The 26,169-nt window shown below is 39.0% G+C and overlaps 1 protein-coding gene across 2 annotated transcripts; it reads left to right on the top strand.

Annotated features, from left to right (window-relative positions):
* Nucleotides 1–722: 722 nt before the first annotated feature.
* Nucleotides 723–25,933, top strand: LOC143026614 (uncharacterized). 2 transcript variants are annotated; one of them, XM_076187319.1, is made up of 5 exons: nucleotides 723–1,279; nucleotides 6,785–7,662; nucleotides 11,745–11,866; nucleotides 19,128–19,293; nucleotides 19,463–25,933. In XM_076187319.1, exons 2-5 carry the CDS (start codon nucleotides 6,787–6,789, stop codon nucleotides 19,592–19,594), a joined length of 1,296 nt encoding a protein of 431 aa, XP_076043434.1. In that variant the 5' UTR covers nucleotides 723–1,279; nucleotides 6,785–6,786; the 3' UTR covers nucleotides 19,595–25,933. The 2 variants fall into 2 exon arrangements, with proteins under 2 accessions (XP_076043434.1, XP_076043433.1); XM_076187318.1 differs by lacking the exon at nucleotides 723–1,279 and adding an exon at nucleotides 2,035–2,139 and having other exon boundaries at nucleotides 19,463–25,932.
* The last annotated feature ends 236 nt before the right edge of the window (nucleotides 25,934–26,169 follow it).

Genomic DNA, 26,169 nt, shown 5'->3' with positions numbered 1-26,169 from the left:
TAAAATCTAAATTTGTCCAGTTCAAATCCATTAATGCGAGTCCTCCCCTGTTATTTTAATATGATGACCTTGTTTGCATCACCCTTGTTAAAGCCTTTGATACATTTGAACACCTCTATTAGATCACCCCGCACTCTCCGTATTTCCAGAGAATGTAAGTTAAGGTGCCTAAGCCTCTCCTCGTAAGGCAAATTTCTAAGTCCATGTATCATTTCGGTCATTCTTCTCTGTACTGATTCTAGTGAATTGATGTCCATTATATAGGACGCACACCAAAACTGTACCGCATAGTCAAGGATGGGTCTAACTATCGCTCGATAGAGCTTGATAATTACCTCTGCACGTCTATTCGTTACCGTCCTAGCAATGAAACCAAATGCTCTGTTAGTTTTATTCCTGGCGATAAGGCATTGTGTCCTGGTTTTAAGGTTCGGACTCACTAGAACTCCCAAGTCTCTCTCACACTCAGTTTTCTCTAAAAGCGTATTATCTAAGCTGTATCTATTTTCGGGGTTGTGTAGCCCTACGTTTAACCGCTACACTTAGGCCGGCCACACACGTGCAGTTTAAACTGAGAGTTACAACTGTTCAGTTATAACTGTCAGTTGAAACTGCACGTGCGTGGGTATCTCAGCATCATTGAGATACCCACACACGAGCAGTTTCAACTGACAGTTATAACTGAAGTTGTAATTGTCAGTTTAAACTGCACCTGTGTGGCCGGCCTAAGATATTGAAGTTCATTTGCCATTTTAACTTATTTGATTTTAAGGAACATCAGAAGGCTAAGTGTCCAATTTTAGGAGACTAATTGTCAGAAGACCAACTGCCAGAAGACTAATTGTCAGAAAACTAAATGTCCTACACCTACCCATTTAATCTTCGGACATTTAGTCTTCTGGACAATTAGTCTGTGGTGTGAGCGTGAGTGTGTATGGCGCGGACGGGGACGGACGGTTGGCACCCCCTCCCCCTCTTTCTGGGGGGGGGGAGGGGGTCAAAGGGCACGAGCGCTGGTATCCCCCTTCCCACCCGAATGTGGGGGGGTGGCCTCACGTTGGCTTGGGTGGCGCAGTGCCGAACAAGGACCGTGCGTGGGTGGTGGTGAATGCGAGTGTGAGTGGAGTGTACAGTACCCGGAAAGGGGGATATGGTAAGCTAGCATTAATGGTTAGGAGGTAGGGAATTAGGCTAGAGAAGTGGAGAGTGTGCCGCAAAGGAATGTAAGGGCCCACCCAGGAGCGACCGAAACCGAAGAACCGACGTCATCGACGCACAAGTAAGTACTTTTGAATCACATAGTCCTTCACTAATTATTCTTCTGACAATTAGTCTTCATTTGAAAAATAAATGTGGATATTTAGTCTTCCCAGTCATTAACTTGTCTTCAAGTTAAAATAGGATAATCAGCTTAAAACTTCAGTTATCTTATTATCAGTTGGTGATTTAATATAACCATATATAAATGATAAATAACAAGAATAGGAGGATTAGAATAGACAAAAGTAGGCGTGGAATAAATTTCTAACTTATTGATTGTAAAGAACATCAGAACACTAAATGTCCAATTCTAGAAGACTAATTGTCAGAAGACTAACTGGTGGAAGATTAATTGTCCAGAAGACTAATTGTCAGAAGACTAAATGTCCTACATCTACGAAAAACACCAAAATCTTAGAAGATCCAAACGTTGTGAAAGAACACTTGCATGCACCGGACAAAATGAACGTGATGATAGCTTTAGCAAGGCATGATATGAGAAGAGCAGCTACAGTAGACAAGCCAACAGATCTTCACATTTCAGAACGCCGAACTTACCAATGAAATGAACATAAGATTAGAACATAGCAGGCATATTTCCCCATATATAATTTATCTTGAAAAAACACAGCTAAACTCGATATTCAACACTATTTTCTGGCATCAATTTGTTTATAATTATATATAAATTATATTCATATATTGTATTTTCTTTGTCATGAAAAACTGCAATATGTTTGCATGTTATGCCCTCCCCCAAGGCAATCGGACGAAGTACAAAAGAGTACGCGTCTGTTTGTTTACATTACTATGAGTGACATTCCGGAGGGGAATACGAAGTGGTGCTTTTACCTCTGCTATTTATTTACATGTAGCAAAGTATGAAACTTTCTATTTCTTGATGTAACATTTTTTACGGTCTAAGAGTATATTTGTATTTTTATTCCTGTGATGCGAGATAGGTTAATGTTATGAACGAAGTTGAACTTAAGTTAATCTCTTCACTGTGGGGAATAAGATTTAGATTATCATTATAGTCTGGGTTACATAGTTGATAATAACAATAATGAATAAGTGTTCATTCGAGTTGCACCAACTGGAAACACATAGTTCCACAGTAACTAGCCTTCCCATGGAAATTTGAACTGATATCAATGTTGTATTACTGTAGTGTGGGACTTCTATCTATCTACATTCACATTGATGATTGTTTGCTGAAAGCTAGGTCAACATAAAAGTGGAATTCCTGATATTTGAGCTGAAGTAGTTCTCATGGGATGCAGAATGTCACTATGAGTACAATGCAATTTTAATTATCCATTTAGCTGTCCTAGTTCCTGAGATATTGCATTTTGAAGGGTACAAAATCAGGCCTATTTTGTCCCAGAAAATCAGGCCAAAACGTGTGTAGGCTATAGCATGCTCCAATGGACATGTCTGCATTGGCGGTTGAAATGTCGCAATAAGTTTGACATCCAATAATCTGACCCAATAGGAAAATAAAGTAATACCCTGCCCTGGTTTTGGTATTAGAATAATCCGTGAGACTAGTAGTTTTCCTTTATTTGTGTCTGTTGCCCATTTAATAGAATTTTTTAGCTCATTGTTCACATTGAAACATAAACAAATTTTTGATTTACTGCTGAATGCAGGCCACCATGTTTATCTTATGTTTTATGTACTGACATTTAATTGATGATATGATTGGTTGAAATTTACTACGATTGTAATAAATACACTCGTGTGACATTTTTATGAGTTAAATTTCCTGCGATATGTAAATTTGGCCATTTGAATGACGTGCACGTAAAATGATGGTGGCACCTCTAGCGGTGTTTGACCTAACTAAAGTAGTAGTCGTAGAAAGGAAATGGACACCAGTCACCAGCTCTCCTATTTGAAAAGGTGGAGAAAATGCAGTTGAAGTTAACAGATCTTGGACTTGCTTGGTACGGAGACTAAGTGATAGTTCCCAGGGAATGTACCTCAAAATGGAATTGAGGAGGTTGATACATTTTGAAAATGGGCACTAAGGAGGTGATTTTCTTTACCATCTATCTTGCATGATCTAAGTATGGGTGAATCCGCTCGTGGCACCACCATCGCACACGTATTGTTTACAAAGGATTACAAAGGCAGAGCATGCCGACAAGAGACCTTTTGGTCCATAACTAGGTCGCATGCAAAAAAATTATAATGATAAATAAATAAAAATTATGGTAATATAAATAATAATAACAAATAAATGCATAGGTTTGAATAATAAACAATCAGGTAAATAGTAATAAATTGACAGATAATTAATAATAAATGAAAATCGAGCAAATAATAATAAACAAATAAATAATAACAAACAAATAATATAAAATAAATGGCAGGCATTACAGTATCTTGTTAAGGTGTTTATCTAAACGAATCTTAAAGCTTCGAACTGAACACATTGTGCTGCCTCTGCAGAAAGTTTATTCCATTCATTAACTACACGCTTGGTGAAGTTGTTTCTACCCACTTCCAAATTAAATCTATTTCCTGACAGTTTGAGACCATTATTACTTGTCGGATTCCCGCTTCAGTGTGAAAATTTTGTCATTTTTTATGTCAATTCCCTTTAGAATCTTAAAGACTTATTTCAAGTCACCCCTGAATCTACGCTTTTTTAGGGAAAGCAAATTCATATGTTTTAGTCAATTTTCGTATGATTTATTTTTTATATTTGGAATCGGTTTTGTGGCTCGCCATTGTACTATTTCCAATCTGTCAACGTCTTTAATGAGATTTGGTGACCATACGGAAACAGTATATTCCAAATGTGAACGAACTAACGATTTATATACTTGTCAATGAGAGATGAACTTTTGAAGTCAAAAGATTGCGCAATCAATCCAAAAACCTTGTTTGCTTTGTCAGAGGCTGAAATACACTGCTTAGATGATTTGAGATAATTACTGATAATTACGCCCAGATCCTTTTACACTATCCACTTTTGTTAACGAATTTCCAGATAACTTGTAATTGTACTTACTGTTATTTTACCTATGTGTACCTTGCATTTACTTGTGTTAAATTTTATTAGCCACTTTTCAGACCATTGCTGTAATTTATCAATATCTTCTTGAATATCTAACTGATTTAAGTCATCATTTGCCATTCCACACAGTTTTGTATAATCATCAAATTTGGAGACAATAGATTATGTTTCTTATCGCATTATTTACTGCCCACCCACAATCCACCATGATGTTCTCGATTTCTAGAAAGTATCCTAGCTCCTGACACTTGTCAACAAGGATCTGTACCATCACCCTTGCTCTCCAACAAACAATAACCAACAGATATAGATGTATCACCGAACGGCACTCTTATGACGTAAATCTGCTTGAACAGGTCTGGAGCCATGCTGAAGTTCCTATCCATGAACCAACATCTTGAAGCTGCTACAGTAGTTTCTCCAGGCCTGCATCACTGGCATATATTATCACCCTCTGGCCAAACTTCTGGTTATCATACTGCAGGAATCTCTCTCCACCTTCCTCTGCTGATGTTGCTGCCCACTTTTCGTCTGTGACAAGCTCATCTAATGTTGCTGGATCTTTCGGCATGTTTCGTCTTCTTTCTCATCTGATGCATTTCTCACAGGCTCTTCCTCTGTGATGCGTGCTTTGGCATCTTTGTCATTAACGTTAGATACAACCCAGGAGATTTTCTACACAGACTCCTATCTCAGCCAATCTCTTCACTTCTGCTTTAGCCTTGTCTACTTTCACTGCTGAATCATCTGATACACGGCTGTGTTTTTTCCAGTTTCTCTTGGTTGATTCATCTCTAAGTCTGTCACCACGCACCCTGCTATCTTTTGCAGCCTGTTGAAATAAGTATGTCTCAGTTTGAATGCTTGCTCAGGTGATTTGTTGACCCATAAAACCTTCATATGCCAAGTTGCATGTTAATTGGGCTAGGGGTTTGGATTTTATGGATGATTATCTCTAAATTGACAATAGTTGCCATGGCAACATGATAGGTGTTAGTAAGAATAGTATAAAAGAAAGGTTCTACATTTTTTTTTTACATGCTCAGATGATTTTTTGACCCATAAAACCTTTACATGCCAAGTTGTATGTCAATTGGGCCAGGAGTTTGGATTTTATGGATGATTATCAATTGACAATACAACGTGGAAGGCGTTAGTAAGAATTGTATAAAAGGAAGGTCCTACATTGTTTTTGACGTACTCAGATGATTTGTTGACCCATAAAACCTTCACATGCCAAGTTGCACATCAATTGGGCCAGGGGTTTGGATTTTATTGATGATCATCTCTAAATTGACAACTTAATAGTTGCCATGAAAAAGCAAATTTGGTATGATGGAGATGTTCCACATTGTTTTTGACATGTTCAGGTAATTTGTTGACCCATAAGGCCCAAATATTCAAAATTTCAATAAAATTGGACCAGTGGTTTAGATTTTATGTGTATTTCTTTACCAAAATTTTTACAAATTACCACCCTTAATTCTAACCTTTTGTTATGGTAAAGTCTAGCCAAAAATTTGGGACAAAAATAATTTAAAAAATTGTATCTCCCTTATTTTTCAAGCTATTTTAAAGAGTATTTTGTTTCTAATGAAATTGTCTTTCATATGCAATAAGAATTTAAGGGATATATATACATTTTTTTTTTCCCATACCTACATGATCACCATTAGCAGGTACCTGTCATTGGTCTCTACCCAGATACCCAGATAAATTTCATGGACGTTCTAGGGACTGACACTTCTTTCAGGAGCTTGTTTAAAAAAGTCCAGTAATAATGGGGATTTTTAAGGTATACTTGCCAGTTATGAGATGTTTGGTTTCTATTCCTTTATCAGGCAAATACATTTTTCACATCATTCTTTTTTGCATTTGAAAGGTCTGTTTTTTCTATTGAATGGTTACTGGTATGTTAGGTTAAGTTAGGAGCTATTAGATAATGTAAGTTTTATATTAAATATCTATGCTTCAGTGATTCTAGAATTTGACCAATGTTTGGTGTATAACATCTTATCATCCCACTCCCATGCAGTAGGAAGTGAGAAACCCCTGGTAGAACAATGCCCTGTCAGTAGCAGCAAGCTAGTCTTTTTTAGGTCGGTGTTGGGTCACCTCACCACCTGGCCGAGGCTGTCAGGAACCAACATGACGTAGCCCGCAACAGGTTCTAAGAATTGAACTCATGACCACCTGCTCATGAGTTTGACATGGTATCCACAGCTGCCTCACCTGACAATGTATGGCTGACTTAGTATAAGGACTGATTGCAAAGTTGGAGTTGATAGTAAGATATGTTGGGTCCAATCTAGAGACATGTCACTGCAGGTGGGGATATTGAAAGGTTTTGGAAATGACTGATGTTCATCTTGTTGGACTACCTCATGCAGGTACCTGTTTTTGGTCTTTTAATTTATTTCATACATTTGTAATTGTAGATGTACCCATAACATACATGACAGTTACAAGACACTTTTTTTTTTCCCAATGCTACAGGAATGGCAGAGGAGAATCGAGTAGGTTCAGCCCAAAGTAGTAGAAGAAGGAGGTGGGAACTACATTCTCGTGAATCTTTCGAGACCTCCCTGGCAGTTGAGTACAGTTCTCCACGTGACAGTTTCAAGGCAAATACAAAGAGCACAGAAAGTAGGCAACGGCCCAGGTCAACTCAGAAATCAAAGTTACCACGTCCTAAAAGTAGTGCTGAAGAGAAAGGGAAGAAAAGAGTAGAGGAAAGTCATCATGCAAGTGCTACATCAGAAATTAGTAATAACAGGTTTGAGGAGGAACTTATGCAGGAAGTTGAGAAAGATCTTCTAAATTCCAAGTTGTCAGCTATTATTGATGATGCCAGCAAGACTAAGAAGAGTAAGAACACAAGAACTCCAACTCCTCAGGCTGAAGAAAAACACAAAGACAAGATAGAGGATGGTGTCGAATATGAACCAGAAGACAAATTTAGACCCTCAGCTCCTTCCCTTTCTCCAGAGTACATCAATAGGAAGTCAGTGCCTACTTTTGATCCCAGTCTTTCACAGTCTGTAATATGTCAACATTTAAAAGCAGTTAGTGAAGATGTTGTGGATGTAGAAAGCCTTGAGAAGGAAAAGGATACTGCAGATCCCTTTGTTCCATATCATTTGGAGGAATCTGAAAAAAACAAAGTTATCAGTACAATATTTAAAGAAAATGCAAGTGGTTTTGTTTTGAGCAGTGAGAGCAGCATTGATGGCAATGCTAAAATGGAAGATCTACCTGTAGAAATGACTGAAACTCGAAAGGCTCATGCTCTGAACACACAAAGGGGCTTTCGGTCCTTTGCAGTCTTTTGTCAGGGGTTTCTAGCAGGAATCACATTTACACACTGCATCATGGTAATATTGCATTTTCACATCAGTTCATTTTTCATTCTTGTTTGTGTCTTTTTCTCCTTCCTATTCTTAATATCTTTGACTAGTCTGTGTATTCATAATTTGTTGGATCTTTCCATTCAATACTGTATACTGTATGTACCTAATAGGAGTATACAAGAAAGTTGCAACTCTCATTTAGCCCTGTCTCCTACTATCTAATTTATTATACCCAGCCTCAAACTCATGTATGGTTCCAACTTGCTTTATATCCTTAATTTCCAATAATCATATTTAGATGTGAAAAGGAGAATGAGTATAAGAAGAAGCTGAGAGAGGAGTGGGAGGAAGTGAAGGATAGAGTAAAACTAGGAGTGGAGGAGGAATGGGGATGGTTCAAGGAGGGAGTCATAAGGTGTGCAAAGATGGTGTGTGAAACAAGGAGGGCGGGAGGAAAGAGAAGGAAGGGTAGTGAATGGTGGGATGAGGAAGCAAAGAAGGATGTAGAAGAGAAGAAACAGGCATTCATAGATTGGCTACAAATTAGGATGAGGGAATTGTATGAGAGGTACAAAGTAAAGAGAAGGGAAGTAAAGCATAAGATAAAGGAAGCAAAGAGGAGAGCAGATGTGAAAGGGGGTAAGAGTATGAGAGAAATTTTTGAAAGTAATAAAAAGATGTTTTGGAAAGAAATTAAAAGAGGAAGAGGAGGCGAATCAAGTAGAGAAGAAAAGGTAAATAAATGTGAAGGAGGATAGGGAGGGAAAGGTAGTTGCAGTGGGAAGCGCTAAGAAAATGAGAGTGATGAAAATGGAGGAGAAATAGGGAAAGATGAAGTGAAAGCAACTGTTAAGATGATGAGAGCAGATAAGGCACCTGGGTTAGATGGATGCCATGCAGAATGTCTGAAGAAAGGAGGTACAGTGATGGTGGACTGGCTGGTGAGGTTGTTTAATGTTTGTTTTAGAGAGGGTAGAGTGCCGGAGGACTGGAGGAGTACCTGTATAGTTCCGCTTTACAAGGGAAAGGGGGGACAAGTGTGAGTGTAGTAGTTTCAGAGGGATCAGCTTGTTGAGTGTAGTTGGGAAGGTTTATGGGAGGGTCTTGATTAAGAGGATTAGGAGAAGAGGGAGTAATTGGTGAGGAACAGTGTGGTTTTAGGACAGGTAGGGGTTGTGTAGATGAGATTTTTGTGGTAAGACAAATATGTGAGAAAGCTACAGGAAAAGGTAAGGATGTTTTTTTTGGCTTTTATGGATCTGGAAAAGGCTTACGACAGGGTAGACAGGAAGGCACTGTGGGAGGTATTGCAGATATATGGGATAGGAGAAAAGCTGTTAAGAGCAGTCAAGAGTTTTTATGAGAGTAGTAGAGCTTGTGTTAGGATTAGAAATGGAGAGAATGAATGGTTTGAGGTAAAGGTGGGACTTCGTCACGGATGTGTTATGTTGCCCTGGCTGTTCAGTCTACACATGGATGGGGTGGTGCGAGAGGTGAATGCAAGGGTAGTGAGTCAGGGGTTGGAAATGGTTAAAGAAAATGGAGAAAAGTGGGAAATAAGCCAGTTGTTGTTTGCTGACAACACTGCGCTTGTAGCAGGATCAGAGGAGGGATTGAGGAAGTTAGTGACAGAGTTTGAGAAGGTGTGTGAAAGAAGGAAGCTGAAGATAAATGTGGGCAAAAGTAAAGTGATGAGATGTACAATGGGAAAGAGTGACAGCAGGTTGGAAGTAAGCATTAAGAGTGAGGGACTGGAGGAGGTGGATAGTTTTAGATCCTTGGGTGCAAATGTGGAAGGAAAGGGAGGAGTGGGGGTGACGGTAGATTGTAGATTGAGAGAAGCGAGTAAATGCCTTGGTGGACTAAAATGTGTAATGAGAAATAGACATCTGGGAATGGATGCTAAGAGGAGGTTATATGAAGGAGTGATTGTGCCAACAGCACTGTATGGGGCAGAAACATGGAACATAAGAGAGGAAGGGAGAAGGAGTTTGAATGTGTTTGAGATGAAATGTCTGAGAAGTATGATAGGGGTTACTAGGCTAGATAGAGTGAGAAATGAGGAGGTGAGGAGGAGAACAGGGGTGGAAAGGGAGGTGGGAGATAGGGTTGATGAAAAAGTATTAGGATGGCTTGGACACATGGAAAGAATGAGTGAAGAAAGATTAGTAAAAGATGTGTGGAAGGAGTGAATATGAGGGTCATCCTAGGATGAGATAGATGGATGGGTTGAAAGGGGCATTACAAAAGAGAGGAATGTCTGTTGAGGAGGGATGGGAGAGGACAAAAGATAGGGGTGAATGGAGAAGGGTTGTGTATGGATGATGCTGTGATGCATGAGGGGGGGGATGGGGGGTGAGGAAGTATGTATGAAAAAAAAATTGACGCAGCCTGAAGGGACTTCTCCCCGTCTTCTTTTCTGCATGAGGGGGCGGTTGCTGAATTTATGAAGAGGCCTTGTTGTGGATGTGCTGTGTCTTGCGACACTGCTTCTGACCCAGGGCAGTGGACAGGATGCAGGGATGACCCGTCATCCAGGAGGTGCCAAGATAAGAGGGAGGGAGGAGGGTGAAGGGGAGTGGAATATGTAGGGAATGGAATGGGTGGGAGTTGTTTCTGTGCCTTTTTCTTTTAGGCTACTCCCCGTGTAATGGGGAAAAATCCTTTGTTATATGTATGTATGTATGTAGATATGAATTAATGTATTGTTCAATCTTGGGCTATATATATATTCAAATCCATTACTAGAAGTCCTGCCCTGTTGTCTTAAAATGATGACCTTTCCTGCATCATCCTTTTTATAGCCCTTGACCCATTTGAATACCTCTATTAGATTACCCCACACTCTTTGTCTTTCCAAAGAGTGTAAGTTATGGTGCTTGAGCCTGACTTTGTATGGTAAATTTCTAAACCCTTTTATCATTTTGGTCATTCACCTCTGTACTGATTCTAGTGAATTAGTATCTATTCTGTATGATGGAGACAAACTGTCAAGGATGGGTCTATCATGAGATAGAGCTTAATGATGATCTCCACACTTCTGTTTGTAACCATCCCAGCAATAAATACTAATGTCTTGTTAGCTCCTCTTATGTTTTGTAATGGACTCAGTTTTCAAGGAATAGTTCAAAGATGGTCTTTTAGAGCTATTGCCCATTTCCAGTATTTTTTTTTTTTTTTTTTTTGTAATGAAATTAATTTTTCATTCTTGGCTTCATGTGAATATACAGTAGTGTCTAGATCTTTCTGCAACAGCTGACAGTCCTTGTTTTTCATTTGTCTCATGATTTTTGCATCATTTGCAAACAAGTTTGAGATAAAGTGTGTAAGAAGTATGATAGAAGTTACAAAAATGGATAGAGTGGGAAATAAGGGGGGTGAAACAGAGCAGGGGGGAATAGAGAACTAGAAGTTAGAGTAAATGAAAGAATATTGGGATGGTTTGGACATATGGAAAGAATGAGTAAAGAAAGACTAACAAAATGAGTGGAAGGTAGACGTGGATGGAGTGAACTTGAAAGGAAGACCAAGAATAGGTGGAAGGTTGGGGTGAAGGATCTTGGGGGCAAGGTGAATATCTGTTCAGCAGCAAAGGAAGAAGGCAAGAAAAGTGTAAGTGGAGAATCGCATTGAGTGGATGAGAAATTAGCAGAGCTTGAAGGGATTTATTCTTGTCTTCTCAATAATTTCATAAATGGATGAGAGGGGTGGAGTGCCATTTAATAAAGCTGGGGGATAAACCAAGTTGAGTTGTTGGTCTCTGCTTTGCTTCTAACTTATGCTGCAGGCAGAGGACAAGGATGACCCTTCATCTACAAGTAGCCAAAAGAGGTACAACAAATGAGTGTGGGATGAGTGAAGATTGGGTGTATGCCTTGACCACCCCCTTATAAGGGGGAAAAGCCCTTTTAGTATGTATATGTATGTAAATTTTTATTTTGATGAAATTTTGCAACCTTAGTTAGTGCAGCCTCCCTAAGGTATATCACTTTGTTCAAAGGGTTAATGTGTTGCACATAGATGTTTTTCCATCAATTCAGAATACCTAAAAGATGAAAGTGAGAACTTGATTCACTCAACCACTTGCTTATTTTTTTTTTTAACAGATTTTCCTTCTTGATGAAATAAACGCTGCAATTGGAAGTGCATACTCCTCTACTATTGCACAAGTATTTTTTGCTGTCATCATTTTTCTTACCACAATCTGCCTTGTTGCAACTTGTGACAGGTAAGTTTTCTTTTATGATATGTAGTGTATAAATCTCATTTTGAAATACAATATTTAGAAAAAATGTAACTAGAAAGGCCATTAATCTTGAAATATGTCAATAAATTGTAATTACTTTGTAACCATATAAGATGACTATAAATATGACAGCTAGTACAGGTTGTATTTATCTAATTGTAGTATAGAGCTAAGGAGCAACATTTGACGGGTCCCATCTCCTACTCTCCAGTTTGTCATACCTTGCCTCAAATTCATTTACAGGTCCAACTTTGTGTATATCCTTGATATCCAGTTATTATATTTAGATTTGAATTCACATCCTATAGACATGTAGTCTTAACCTCTTCAATACAAGTCAAATTCTTGCACGCAGCATCGGATACCTAATGTATAGTGATTTGATGATGCATCACAATACTCATATTATAGAATATAAAGTCATTACTGATTTACTTGCTCTCTTTCACTCTAAGTAATAATAAACACAGAAAACTTGATCAAGCCAGTTCACAGAATTTGGGGGTCACTCAGCTACAACTACAAAATAAATATAATCAGGATGCCAATGCTGGGATCCTTGTAAACCCATTCTCACCACATGACACCTACATAGGCATTATGGTATGGAAGCGGTTAATTTGTTCTCATGATTTCTTATCAAGAGATCTCTGTCAATGTAGTTTATCCCTTTTAGTGATCTGACTACTGTAATCATATTACCTTTCTCTTCGATCTCGTAAAGTTGGCAGACCCAGTTTCTCATCATTTGGTTTATCTGCCAGGCTGGGAACCAGTTTTGGTTGCTGCCCTTTGAATTCTTTCAATCTTACCTATATCCTTCACTCTGCCAGGCTGGGAACCAGTTTTGGTTGCTGCCCTTTGAATTCTTTCAATCTTACCTATATCCTTCACTCTGTGGAGATCATACCACTGACAAGAAAAACCAGATATAATGGGAATTGTAGAGATGAAATTGAAAGGTCCACTACTATCAAATAGTGTTGGACAAGGTTTATATAATCACTGGAGGATTCATGTTTTGAACTAAGAAGGGCTTAAACATGATGAAGATCACAAGGAGAAAATAATGTGGAATTGATCATGATAAAAGTTGAAACTAGTGACATGAAAAGTAGAAAATTTGTGGTGATCTATATACCCCTGAAAACACATTCTCAAAAAGTCTCACCTCCATTGTTACCACTAGTCACTGTTCCCTTCAATAGTTTTGTATTTCTTCTCTCACTTTCTATTTTCTTTTCAACACTGTCTTGTTACATATGATACTTTACTTAATGTTTTCAATTGTAGGATTACTTAATCTTACTCTCAAGAGAGGGGAATTAAACTGAACTTAACTTTTCTGTCTTTTCTTCCCGAATAGTATTACACTTGGCTATGTAATTTACACCAAGGGACTCCCATCTGGAATCCTCAATTTGATCACTAGGTCAGTCCACAATGACATCATGATTTAGTTACTTTTACATCTAAGTACCTCCCCTAAGGGTGTGACTTTACTCCCATGAACCAATTGAATTTTCTCCTCCACCCTTTCTCCAGTCAGATAGGTAGTTTCAAATCCCATAAGCAATATAGCTTGCTCAAGCAATCTTGAAATCAATGCACTATCAACTTAGTTTACATACAGTTACATCAGCATAATACAGCAATGAAATAAGGTCCCCAGCAATGGTTTGTAAACTCTTAGGTGAGAAGCAAGGTTGTGCAATTCCTTTTCCTACAACTGTTGTTTATCAAACATCCTAATCATAAAATGAAATTCTAGCCACCTACCCCTCTATCTACCTTACTTGTCTACCTTTATGAGCCTCTTACAGAGAGTGACCATTCCAAAATGTTGGAAGACACAAGGCATACATTAAATGAAAGTCTAGTAAATATGGGTGATTTTAACTCTAAAGAAATATGACAGTCAAGGGTGGAGAGGACCTTTGGGGAAATGTACTACTGGACATGACAATTGAATACACAATGACTCAATGGGTAAAAGAAAATACCAGATATAGGAATAACAAAGAACTATCAAGACTAGATTTAATATTTACATCAGAGCCTGAAATTATGGATAAAATTGAATACAAGACACCAATTGGGAAGAGTGGCCACATATTACTTGAGCTCAAACTAAAAAAAGGAAATATATATGGGGAGAAACATGAAACAGAAAAGGAAGACTGATGTATAAAAAATGGATATTGGGAAACTTCGCTAATTCTTTCAAAAATTGAGTTGGGAAAAATTCTTTTATGAAGAAACACAGGTGGAAGAGAAATGGACTATATTAAAAGAAATCTGTAATGAAGGAGTGGATAGATATGTACAAAAACAAAAAACAGGAAAAGGTGTACATTAAATGCTGGTATAACAAAAATGTAGTGAGGCAAAATATAGAAGAAACAAAGCTTGGAAAAGATGGAAAAAAAAGAAAAATGGAAAGTGGCAAATATATATCAAACTAAGAAATGAATATGTCAAAATACACAAGAAAGAAAAAATATGAAAAAGACCAATATAAAGATCGACCTAAATTATTCTATAAATATGTGAATCGTAAACTAAAAAATAAACAGGAAATAGTAAAATTACATCAAGGAAACATGAAATACACAGAGGATATAGAAATGGATGAAATTATGAACAAACATTTCAAATCTTTGTTCACTAAAGAAAACATACACAATTGGGATGAAAGAAGGGGAGAAAGATCCCCCCCCCCCAATGAGAGAAATAATTGTGACACAGAAAGAAAAAAGGGACCAAATAATGATTTTTTATGTCAGAAAATCACACAGCCCGGACAGAATTGCAAACTGGATACTAATTGAATGTATAGATGAACTAATGGACAAAATATATAAAATAATAGATTGCTCACTCAAAGAAGAAAAGGTACCAAAAGACTGGAAAACTGCCAATATCATGCTAATATATAAAGGGGGAGATAAGGAATACCCAACAAACTATAAACCAGTCTCCCTTACAAGTACAGTAGCCAAAATTTGTGAGAAAGTTATCAAAAGTAGATGGATTAAACATCTGGAGAACAATATACTAAATCCAAGACAAATCAGTTTTAGACAGGGAAGATCATGTGCCACAAATTTGATCTGTTTCTATTCAAGGTTAATAGATATAATGCAAGAAAGGGACAGATGGGCAGACTGTGCTTTCCTGGACTTACAAAAGGCATTTGATAAACTGCCACACAATTTTATTTTATTTATTCTATTATTATTATTATTATTATTTTTTTTTTTTTTTTTTTTTTTTTTTTTAGAAAATTCCAAACAGGAGGTATACAAGGAAAATGGATGGAAGATTTCTTGCATGGAAGAAAAATGAGAGTGGTGCTCAGAGATAGAAAATCTACTTGGGAAGAAATTATAAGTTGAGTCCCACTTGAGTTGTAAAAGGCAATAATAATAGGATGGAGATAGGACTAGTCATCCTTCTCCCTGTAGCCCTAAAGGTGACATGAAAAAAAAAAAAAAAAAAAAAAAAAAAAAAACAAAAAAAAAAAAAAAAAGCAAAGACATAAGGTCTATGGGGAGTTTTCCAACCAGAACCCTAAGGTTTGGGTCTTTTAATGTGTGTGGATGTTGTGGTACAGATGTGAGTAAAAGGGATGAGAGATAGGCAGTCTGATTGTGAGAAGAAAGATCAGTGTGTTGGCATTAAGTGAAACAAAATTGAAAGGGAGTGAGTTTGAGTTTGGGAGTGTAGTTGGAAGGGTCTCAGGAGTGAAGAGAGGATGAGGGAGAGAAAGGGTGGCTATACTAGTAAGTGAAGAAATAGGTAAGCATGTGGAGTGGAAGGAGGATTCTTCAAAGTTAATGTGGATGAAGGTGAAATTGGGAAGGGAGATGTGGGTTTTTGTAAGTGCATATGGGCCTGGTAGTGAGAAGAGTGTAGAGGAAAGAGAGACTTTTTGGATAGATTTAAATGAGTGCATAGAGGGTTTAGGGGAGAAATGTCAATGTAGTGGTATTGGGGGACCTTAATGCTAGGGTAGGAAAGTAACCAATAGATGGAGTGGTTGTGAAGTATGGAGTTCCAGGAAAAAATTATAGTGGAGAGTTGATGATAGAGATGTGTCTAGAGAGTTGAAGATAGTAAATACAGTGATTAGGAAGAAAGTCAAGTATAAGTACACATGGGAGAAGGTGGTGGATGGAAGGGTGGTAGATAGGATGTTAATGGACTATACAGTGGTAACCAGGAGAATAGCAGGAAGAACTAAGGATGTACATGTTCTAAAGGGAGAGAGTGGGGGAACATCAGATAATTTTTTGGTGGAAAGTAAGTTGAGAGTGGAGGATAGATAGAGAAAGAGGAAAAGGACAGAAGGTAGAGGTGCTTAAAGTAAACTGCTTAAATGAGAAAGAAGGAGAAAGAATACAAGAAGCTAAGAGAGAGGAGTAGGAGGGAGTGAAGGATAGAGAAGAACTAGGAGTGGAGGAAGAATGAGGGTGGTTCAAGGAGGGAGTCACGAGGAGTGCAAAGATGGTGTGTGGAACAAGGAGGATGGGAGGAAATAGAAGGAAGAGTAGTGAGTGGTGGGATGACAAAGCAAAGAAGGTTGTAGAAGAGAAGTGAGCAGTCACAGATTGGTTACAAAATAGGACAAGAAAAGCATATGAAAAGTACAAATAAAAGAAAAGAGAAGTAAAGCATGAGATAAAGGAGGCAAAGGGGAGAGCAGATGTAAAATGGGGTAAGAGTATGACAGAAAATTTAAAAGTAATAAAAGATGTTTTTGAAGGAAATAAGGAGAGGAAGAGAACGCAAATCAAGTAGAGAAGAAAAGGTAAAAGATGCGGATGGAGAGATGATAAAGAGACGATAAGAGGAAGATGGGCAGAATATTTTAGGGAGTTGCTAAATGTGAAGGTAGTTGCAGTGGGTAGCACTAAGAAAATGACTGTGATGAGTGAAGAAAATGGGGGAGAAATAAGGAAAGATGAGGCGAAGGCAGTTGTTAAGATGAGAGCAGGTAAGGCACCTGGGTTGGATAGGTGTCAAGCAGAGTGTCTAGAAAAAAAAGGTACAGTGATGGTGGACTGGCTGGTGAGGTTATTTAATATTTGTTTAAGAAAGGGAGGACTGGAGAAGTGCCTGTATAGTTCTACTTTACAAGGGAAAAGGGGACAAGTGTGAATGTAGTAGTTTCAGAGGGATCAGCTTGTTAAATGTAGTTGAGAAGGCTTATGGGAGGGTTTTCATTGAGAGGATTAGGAAAAGAACATAGGAGTAATTGGTGAGGAACAGTGTGGGTTTAGGACAGGTTGGGATTGCATGGATCAGAGTTTTGTAGTAAGACAGATATGTGAGAAACCTTTAGGAAAAGGTAAGGATGTGTTTGGGCTTTTATGGATTTGGAAACGGCTTATGACGGTAGACAGGAAGGCATTGTGGGAGGTATTATAGATATATGGGATATGAGGAAAGCTGTTAAGAGCAGTCAAGAGTTTTTATGAGAGTAATTGAAGTTGTGTTAGAATCGGAAATGAAGAGAGTAAGTGGTTTAAAGTAAAGGTGGGACTTTGCCAGGGATGTGTTGTGTCACCTTGGCTGTTTAATTTATATATGGATGGTGTGGTACGAGAGGTAAATGCAAGGGTAATGGGTCGGGGATTGGAGATGGTTAAAGGAAATGGAGAAAAATGGAAGATAAGCCAGTTGTTGTTTGCTGACAACACTGTGCTTGTGTGAGGTTAGAGGAGGGATTGAGGAAGTTAGTGACAGTTTGAGAAGGTTTGTGAAAGAAGGAAGTTGAAAATAAATGTGGGTGAAAGTAAGGTGATGAGATGTACAAGGGGAGAATGTGGTAGCAGACTGAAAGTGAGTATTAACCTCTTCACTCCAGGGCACATCGCACGTCTGGCAGCATTAGCTGCCCGACGTGCGATGTTGCGTCATAATCGCATTATAAAAAATAAAGTCAGTGCTCAATCGTTTGATCTCTTTCACCCGTGAATTTTGATAACTATAGAAAATATGATGAAGCCAGTTTAGAGAGAATGGAGGTTATGTAGGTATGACTACAATAAATATAATCAAGACGCCAATGTCGGCATCATCGCGTACCCACTTGCTCCTCATGACGCCTACGTAGACGTCACTGTATGGAAGTGGTTAAAGGAGACTGGAGGAGGTGAATAATTTTAGATACTTGAATGCAAATGTTGTGGAAAAGGGAGTGGAGGTGGAGGCAGAATGTAGGTTGAGAGAAGCAAGTAAATGCCTTGAGGGATTAAAAAGTGTAATGAGAAATAGACATTTGGGAATGGATGCTAAGAGGAGATTGTATGAAGGAGTGATTGTACTGACAGCACTGTATGGGGCAGAAACATGGATCATAAGAGAGGAGGAGTTTTAATGTGTTTGAGATGAGGTGCCTGAGAAGTATGATAGGGGTTACTAGACTGGATAGAATGAGAAACGAGAAGGTGAGGAGGAGAATGGGGTGGAAAGGGAGTTGGGAGATATTGTTGATGAAAGAGCATTGGGGTGATTTGGACACATGGAAAGAATAAGTGAAGAAAGATTAGTAAAAGGTGTGGAAGCCAGAGATGGAAGGAGGGAACATGAGGGGATGACCAAGGATGGTATGGATGGATGGGATAAAAGAGGGGAATGTCTGCTGTGGAAGGACAGGAGAAGACAAAAGATAGGGGTGAAAGAAGAATGGTTGTGTATGGATGATACTGTGATGCATGAAAGGGAGTGGGTGGGGGGTGAAGGAGTATGTATGAAAAAAATAATTTGATGCAGCCTGAAGGGATTTCTCCCTGTTTTCTCTTTTTCTGCATGAGGGGACAGAGAGTGAGGGGTCACCAATTTAATGAAATGGCCTTACTGTGGATGTGCTGTGTCTTGTGACACTGCTTCTGACCCAGGGCAGTGGGCAAGATTCAGGGATGACCCATCATCCAGGAGGAGCCAAGATAAGAGGGAGGGAGGGGGTGAATGGGAATGGATTTTATGCCTTTGTTTTTTGGCTACCTCCCTTGTATGGGGAAAAAGCCTTTGGTATATGTATATATTTCTCATATTACTTTTTCATGAAGTTCCTTAAATTGAATATTTTATTCTTGCTTGAGTATGAATACCTCAGGAATGAATATAATTTCTAGGGTATCTTAGAATTAATAGATTTTATAAAGGTCAGAGATGACAATTAATCTCTTCATTATCTTTTAGTTCTTTCTGTGATGATATATTTTCTGCACACCAGATGTGACATTGGCAGCCTGAAGATAATATCAGGACACAATATTAAGGTGCCATGGTGCCCAGCCATCTACCTCACATGCCTTGTGCTCTCTCTAGTGGCAATTAAGGTGGAGGACATCTTAGCTCATACCAACATTTACCCTTCAGAGATGATAGATCAGGTTCAGGTGAGTCTATAGAAAAGTATTTAGACAGCCATATAAAGTGATTCATAATGTATTTAATACTATTTCTAATAACTTTTTTCTCTTCATATACTTAATCTTCCTTTAGTTAATATATTTTTTCTCCCCTGTGTACATGCTCTAAGATTTTTTTTCCCTTTCTTTTTTATAGGGTAAAGTATTAGAATGGTGGAAATGGATTTGTGTTAGTCGGACAGCACTAGCTGTGCTGGGATGGTTGGCTGTTGTCCCAGACCCTCACACAGATGCCCTCCTCATGCACATCAAGACTTTGGCTGAGTGAACATGTCTAATTCTGACATATGTCAGGATTTTAGTAATGAAGAACACATACAGTTTCCAGCAGAAAGCTTTGGCTCCCTACTCAGAGGATGCTCTTACTGTACCTGAGAAATGCTTAATATTTAAGCATTATTTGTCCATTATGTCTAAAGAAGATTTTTAAATGCTGCACTAGCAGGTTAATCTCTTCACCACAAGCATTATACAGTGGCCTCGCACCTAGTATTTATCTGTTTTTATACCATAAATAGCCTCCAGTAAGTGGCTTGAGAAGCTGGGGATATTGGGAGTGATGTAACATATGAGTGATGTCACATCCAGTAGCAAGAAAGAGTAGTGACTTCTCAGTCAGTCATTCAGTCAATGGGACCAAGAACAAGTACCTGCAAGTACTGGTCTTACAAGATGGACATTAGAGAGAATCAAAATACCTCAGCATTTTCATCTCCATGTGGAGATGAAACCCTGAGGGGCTGATGCTTGATTTTCAGACAAATCCCAAGATCTCTCTTTCAACTTCAACTGTATTTCTTACACTTTTTCACACAAGGAGAGCAAACAACTTGTAACTGACCCTCTCCTCCTAAGAAGCTGATAACAGAAACAGTCCTATACCAATACAACATAGACAATACTCCAATGTTTCATCTTAGGGATATCTCTGGAAGGGCCTGTGAATCATTGCTAGCCACTGTAGGGTCATGAGTTCTCAGTCAGTGAAACTCAAGGTAATAATTATTATTATCAGTCAGTCAATCAGCTACCTCAGTTCACTTGCAGGAGACCCATGGTCCCAAGATATCTGGCAACAACCACCAAGGTTTGCCAATAAGTTACCCAAAGAAGAAATTCTGTATTGCTGTCTACTTTGTTAATGCTGGTAGTGCAGAATTGGGTGTTCTGTGCCTTATTTATGGTGTATTCCTAATATAAGATAATTTCCAGAATGATTCTGTGTTGATATGTTTCTATCCCGGGTGGTGACCTGATCAAAACTGTTGTGGTATGACTTTTCCATGTTTTGGAAAAGTTTCTTTTCTTAGTTTATGTTTTTATCTTGACAAAGGTCACATCTTCATCAGATGTTGTATTATCTTCCAACCAGAAGGGCTGCATTATTATTCATTGAAGAAGAGCCTACTATGGTTCCAAAAGTAATGCCTCCTATTTTTTTTATTCCGCTTGAAGGGACCCAAGGGGATTGCAAATTGCATTTTTATGATGACTGAACTCGTGCACTCATGACCTGAAAGTTTCATCTCTCTGTTGCAGATATTGATGGTGTGACACTCTAAGAAAGCAATTCCTGTCATGGACATGCGTCAGAAGCAGAGATGCATCATTGAATTCCTCCATGCAGAAAAAAATTTAACCAATCAACATTCACCGGCACCTGGTGAATGTTTACGAAGCCAATGCAGTTGATGTCAGCACAGTTAGGAGATGGGTTCATCGATTTCAGAGTGGCGACAGAGATGTGAGTGACAAAGTGCGCTCCAGACACCCATGCACAGCCACCACCCCGGAAAACAAAGTGCGCCTCGATCAATTCATCCACGCTGATCGGCGGATAACAGTGAATGAAATGTGTTTAGAGTTGGATGTGAGTGTCAGTGCACTGGAAACAATGTTTTCATCCCTAGGATACAGCAAAGTGTGTGCTAGGTGGGTTCCACGAATGCTCACGCAGGACCAAAAGGACCACCAATGGGATGTCTGTCAGGAATTGTTGGATCGGTACGAAGCCGAAGGTAACGGATTCTTGGACCACATCATCACTGGTGACAAGACATGGTGTCACCACTAAGAGCTGGAGTCCAAACAGCAATTGATGGAATGGCACCACTCACACTCCCCAGCTAAGAAGAACTTCAAGACGCAGACATCTACAGGCAAAGTGATGTGCACTGTCTACTAGGACAGGAAGAGCGTCATCCTCCTGGATTTCTTGGAACCAGGGGTGTCTGTCAACTCTGACCATTATGTTGAAACAATGACCAGGCTGAAGGCCCGGATTGCCCATGTAAGGCCAGAGAAAAGGGAAACATTCCGTTTACAACATTACAACACCAGGCTACACACAAGTTTGAATACCACGGAATGTGTGACAAAGTTCAGCCACCGTATAGTCCCAACCTGGCACCATCAGACTTCCACTTGTTCAGACCTCTGAAGGACGCATTATGTGGGCAGCGTTTCCCCGACAACAACGCCGTAATTGCAGCCGTGAAAAAAATGGACCGCCTCAGCAGGCGCTGCCTTTTACGACTGAGGCATCAAGGCTCTCATTCATCGCTGGCAAAAGTGCATTGAGAATGGTGGTGACTATGTAGAAAAATAAATTTTGGAGCACAAAAGATCGCTCATTTTAATGGTGCCACCCCTATCTTCGTAGCTCTTCAACTTTTTGAATTAAAAAATAGGAGGCATTACTTTTGGAATGACCCTCATATTTCTTGTTGTTGTGAATGTTTGTATCTGTGATTTTTATAGGATGTGTCTGGGAACTTTATCAAATGTCTTGTTTATGTCTCTTGCCATTATAACTGTTCTATATGGTGGTGCTTTCTTTTGTGATATCTATAAGAAGTGTTCTGGGTGAGTGGTCCTCCTTGAATCCATGTTGGTTTGCGGAGGTGGACAAATGAATTGTTTCTGTGATTATTATTTCCATCAGCTCTATTTGGTAAATAATGATGATATTGGTATGTAGAATACTGGGCTTTGTGGTACTTTGTTGGTTTTAGTATGGGTATTATGTACTGTTTCCCAGATTGCTGAGATTTTGTTGTACAGCCAGGAGTGGTTGAAAGTATTAGATAAGGCCTTTATTACATTTGGTCCAAGTTGTTTTAGATGGATATTTGAGATTCTATCTGAGCCTTCTGTGTAGAAACCCCAGAAATCATCAGTAACATTATTCACTCTAGATAGCCATGAATAACAAACATTCAACAGTTTGAGAGAGTGTGTAAGAGGAGAAAAATGAAAGTAAATGTGAGTAAATGCAAGGTGATGAGAGGTGCAAAGAGTGGCAGTATTGGTGATTTAGAAGTGAGTTTAAAGGTGAGAGGCTGGAAGAAGTGGATTGCTCTAAGTATTTGAGATCACATGTAAGTATTTACCTAGTTGTATTTTGTGGAAAGGGAAGCTATGCTCGTGGTGTCCCGCCTTTGTATCTTGCAGTGTCTAGTTTGCTTTTAAACTCATGAATGTTTTTTGCACATACTATTTCATTGTCCAGTTTGTTCCAAGTGTCCACTACTCTATGTGGAAAACTGTTTTTCTTCAGTTCTCTTCTGTAGCTATGTTTCTTGATTTTCTTTCCATGCCCTCTTGTGCTTCTCTTGTCCCAGTTTAGTAAGTCCTCTCTACCGAGTATCTCTGTGCCTTTCATGATTCTGTAGATGGTCAGTAGGTCACCTCTCTCTCGTCTTTGCTCCAGCATTGGTAACTCCAGTTTAGCCAATCTCTCTACATATGATAAGTTTGCAAGTGCAGGTGCCATTTTTGTTGCTGCTCTCTGGATTCTTTCTATTTTCTTTATACTGTATTCTTTTTGGTACTGGGTGACCACAATGTTGCCGCATATTCTAGTCTAGGCCTTATCAGTGTAACCAATATTTTTTTTATTATGTCCTTGTCTAAGTATACAAATGCCACTTTTATTGATCTTAGCAAGTTGTAAGTGGGAATGATGGAGTGATGGAGGTGAATTATAGATGAGGAAAGAAAAAAAAATGGGAATGAAAAATATTGGACACATCTGGGGGTGAGCACATAGAGAAGATTGTATGGAGTGATGGTGTAGACAGCACTGCATGGAATGGAGATGTGGAATTTGATGGAGGCAGAAAAGAAGAGCCTAAATGTGTTTAAGGAGTATGGTAGGTGTAACAAGGATGAATGGAGTGAGAAATGTAGAGGTGAGGTGGAGAGTCAAGCTGTATGATAGCAGATAGGGTAGGTCAAAGAGTGTTGAGATGGTTTGAGCATGTGGAAAGAACGAGTGAGGAAAGACGAGCAAAAAGCATGTGAAAAGCAGAAGTGGAGAGACTGAACTTGAGGGAAGACCAAGGATGAGTTGGATGGATGGGGTGAAAGGGTCATTAGATGCAAGAAGAATGGTGAGTGAGGAAGAGATAGTTTAAAAGATAGTAGTGAATTGTGTGGTTGTAAATGTATGAGGAAATGACACATCCCAAAGAGATGTTTATCTTGTCTGCTCCATAAATTTCTAAAATGGACGAGGAATAGAGCAGTGTAGCAGGGATGAGGGAAGACCTTTCATCCACAAGATGCTGACATCAGTTAATCAATCCATTGTCCCAGGTCTTTTGCAGGAGACCCATAGTTCCTAACTAACAACAGCCATCATATTGGCCCATAAGTCATTCAAAGTAGAAATATTTTGTCTGGTTATGGTTTGGGTGGGGCAGTGTTGGATAAGGTGTTTGGTGTTTTTGTGTGATATTTGCATTTGGGGCAGTTTCTGTGACCAACTATATTCTGTGTTAATAATGTTTTAGTGTTGGATGGTGACCTGAACAAGTCCTTCTGGAGTGGTTCTTCCTTCTATTGGATGGGAATTTTCTGTGAGGCTAATGTCTGGAGGAGTTTGATGGAGTTGGGTGTTTGGTGGATGATCTTGAACTGCTTGAGTTATGATCTGAGTGTGAATGTGTTTGTGTGATGCAGGTGGTAGATTGTTGTAGATGTTTAAGCAGTTTGCTGCTGTCATTTTTTGTTGTGTTGAGTTGTTTGTATTGTGTTATGTAATGAGAAAGGTTGAGGGCTCTTGCATAGAACTGTTTACTTATCATTTCACATGGTGTTCTATAGGAAAGCTTTTGGGTTCTTTATGAATATGTTCTGTTGGGATGGTTATGGTGCATACTATTATTATAATCAATGCTTGATTTTGTATGAATATAAAGATGTCTATATTTTGCTAATTCTTGGGAGCCATGCTATGAATGCATATTTAAGTGTGGTTCTAATGAATTGTTCGTAAGCTGATTAAAGTGTCTGTTGTCCAAAACCTGTTGTTGTGATTGGTTTTAATGATTTTTACTGTCAAAACTTTGATATATGGTCTCAAGGTCATATGAATATCAGAAGTGGGGCCTCATATTTTAGGGTTCTTTTCCAGTGGGAGGGTTTGGCCATTTAGTTTCAATGTTGGATGTTTTCTTGATTCATGATTGGAGTTACTGGTGATTTTTGGGGTGAGACTTCCATTCTGTTATCTCTAAGCCATTGTTTTGATTTATCTGAGTAAGCTTGGGTGTTCTTCACAGCTCTCCAAGACAACCCACCAAACACAATACCCCACTGAATCCCCTGATCATTGTTTCCACAGAAAAATTCCTCTCAAAAGAAGTAAGAACCTCACTATTATACTTGCAATCAGGGCACCACCCACTCTAAGAAAGTACCAGCACAGAATAGGCTTGGCCACAGAATCAACTGCCCTAGATCCAACGATCACATAAAGGACACTGAACACATCATCCTACACTGCCCTGTACTAGCAATCTACAAAGAACACAATATTTCTCCTTTAAGTGACATATGGGCCCGTACAATGGCCATTGCCAGATATTTGGGAGCCATGGGTCTCCTGAAAGAAAGCTCAAGGATTGACAAATGGTTTGATTGATTGGGAGGGAAAAAAAGAAGATACCTTTAAGTCTGTCAAAAAAGCTAGATGCAAAGATAATGAAGTAAAGTCTGTGATAAAAGGTGGCCTTGATAAATGGCTGTGCCTTTTAGTTCCTAAGTAATTTTATTGTAATCTCGTTCTTTATATACATCTTCATGGACTGATTTAGCTTTTTCTTCAACAGTATGTATACCATTTTACCTAATAAAAAAAATTATATAATTCATATGCTTTTCATTTCACACAAAGTTGGATGCAGGGACTGATGATGGGTACTTGCACAAGGTAGTCCCTGCTGCCCTTCTTCAAATACTGTCAACTTCCTCACTTTCATTTGGAGATGCATCCTTAAGAGGCTGCCACTTGGTCTTTCAGCTGAGACTAAGATCTCTCTCTATCATTTCAGTTTGTATTTCTATTATTTCTCCCACCTTTAAACATGGGGAGGGACCTGCTTGTGGTGGTCTGCAAGATGGACAGCAGAGCTCCCCATTCTCAAAAGTTATCAGCCCCTCACCTCCAACAGGAAGTGGAGCCCAGGGGAGTTGACATTTGGTCTCCAGACTGGGCCCAAGTCCTCTATCAACCTCAGCTATATTTCTGACACCTTTTCACACATGAAATCTTTAACTGAAAACTACTCGCCTCTTACCACTTTCAGCTGTTGATGTAGAAACAGTCCCAGAAAGATCTGTGAGAGGACCCAAGGGCCAATACTAGCTGCTGTATGGCTTTGGGTTTTCCACCTAGTGAGACTTGAGGTATCAATTAGTATCAAACATAGAGCTGACGTCTGGTAAGTTCTCCACCCTCTTTTACTGCTTTCAGCCAGTGACACACTCCTGCACTGGTACAACACAGGCATTGGTCCAAGGTTTCTTCCCAGAGAGATCTATGGGAGGGCCTGATGA

The sequence above is a fragment of the Oratosquilla oratoria genome, chromosome 6 (genome assembly GCF_046742065.1).
Source record: "Oratosquilla oratoria isolate Oo_2021 chromosome 6, ASM4674206v1, whole genome shotgun sequence".
In the NCBI taxonomy this organism is placed as follows: Eukaryota; Metazoa; Arthropoda; class Malacostraca; order Stomatopoda; family Squillidae; genus Oratosquilla; species Oratosquilla oratoria.
The sequence above is the reverse complement of the archived record's forward strand: the minus strand, read 5'-3'. Positions and strand labels throughout refer to the sequence as shown.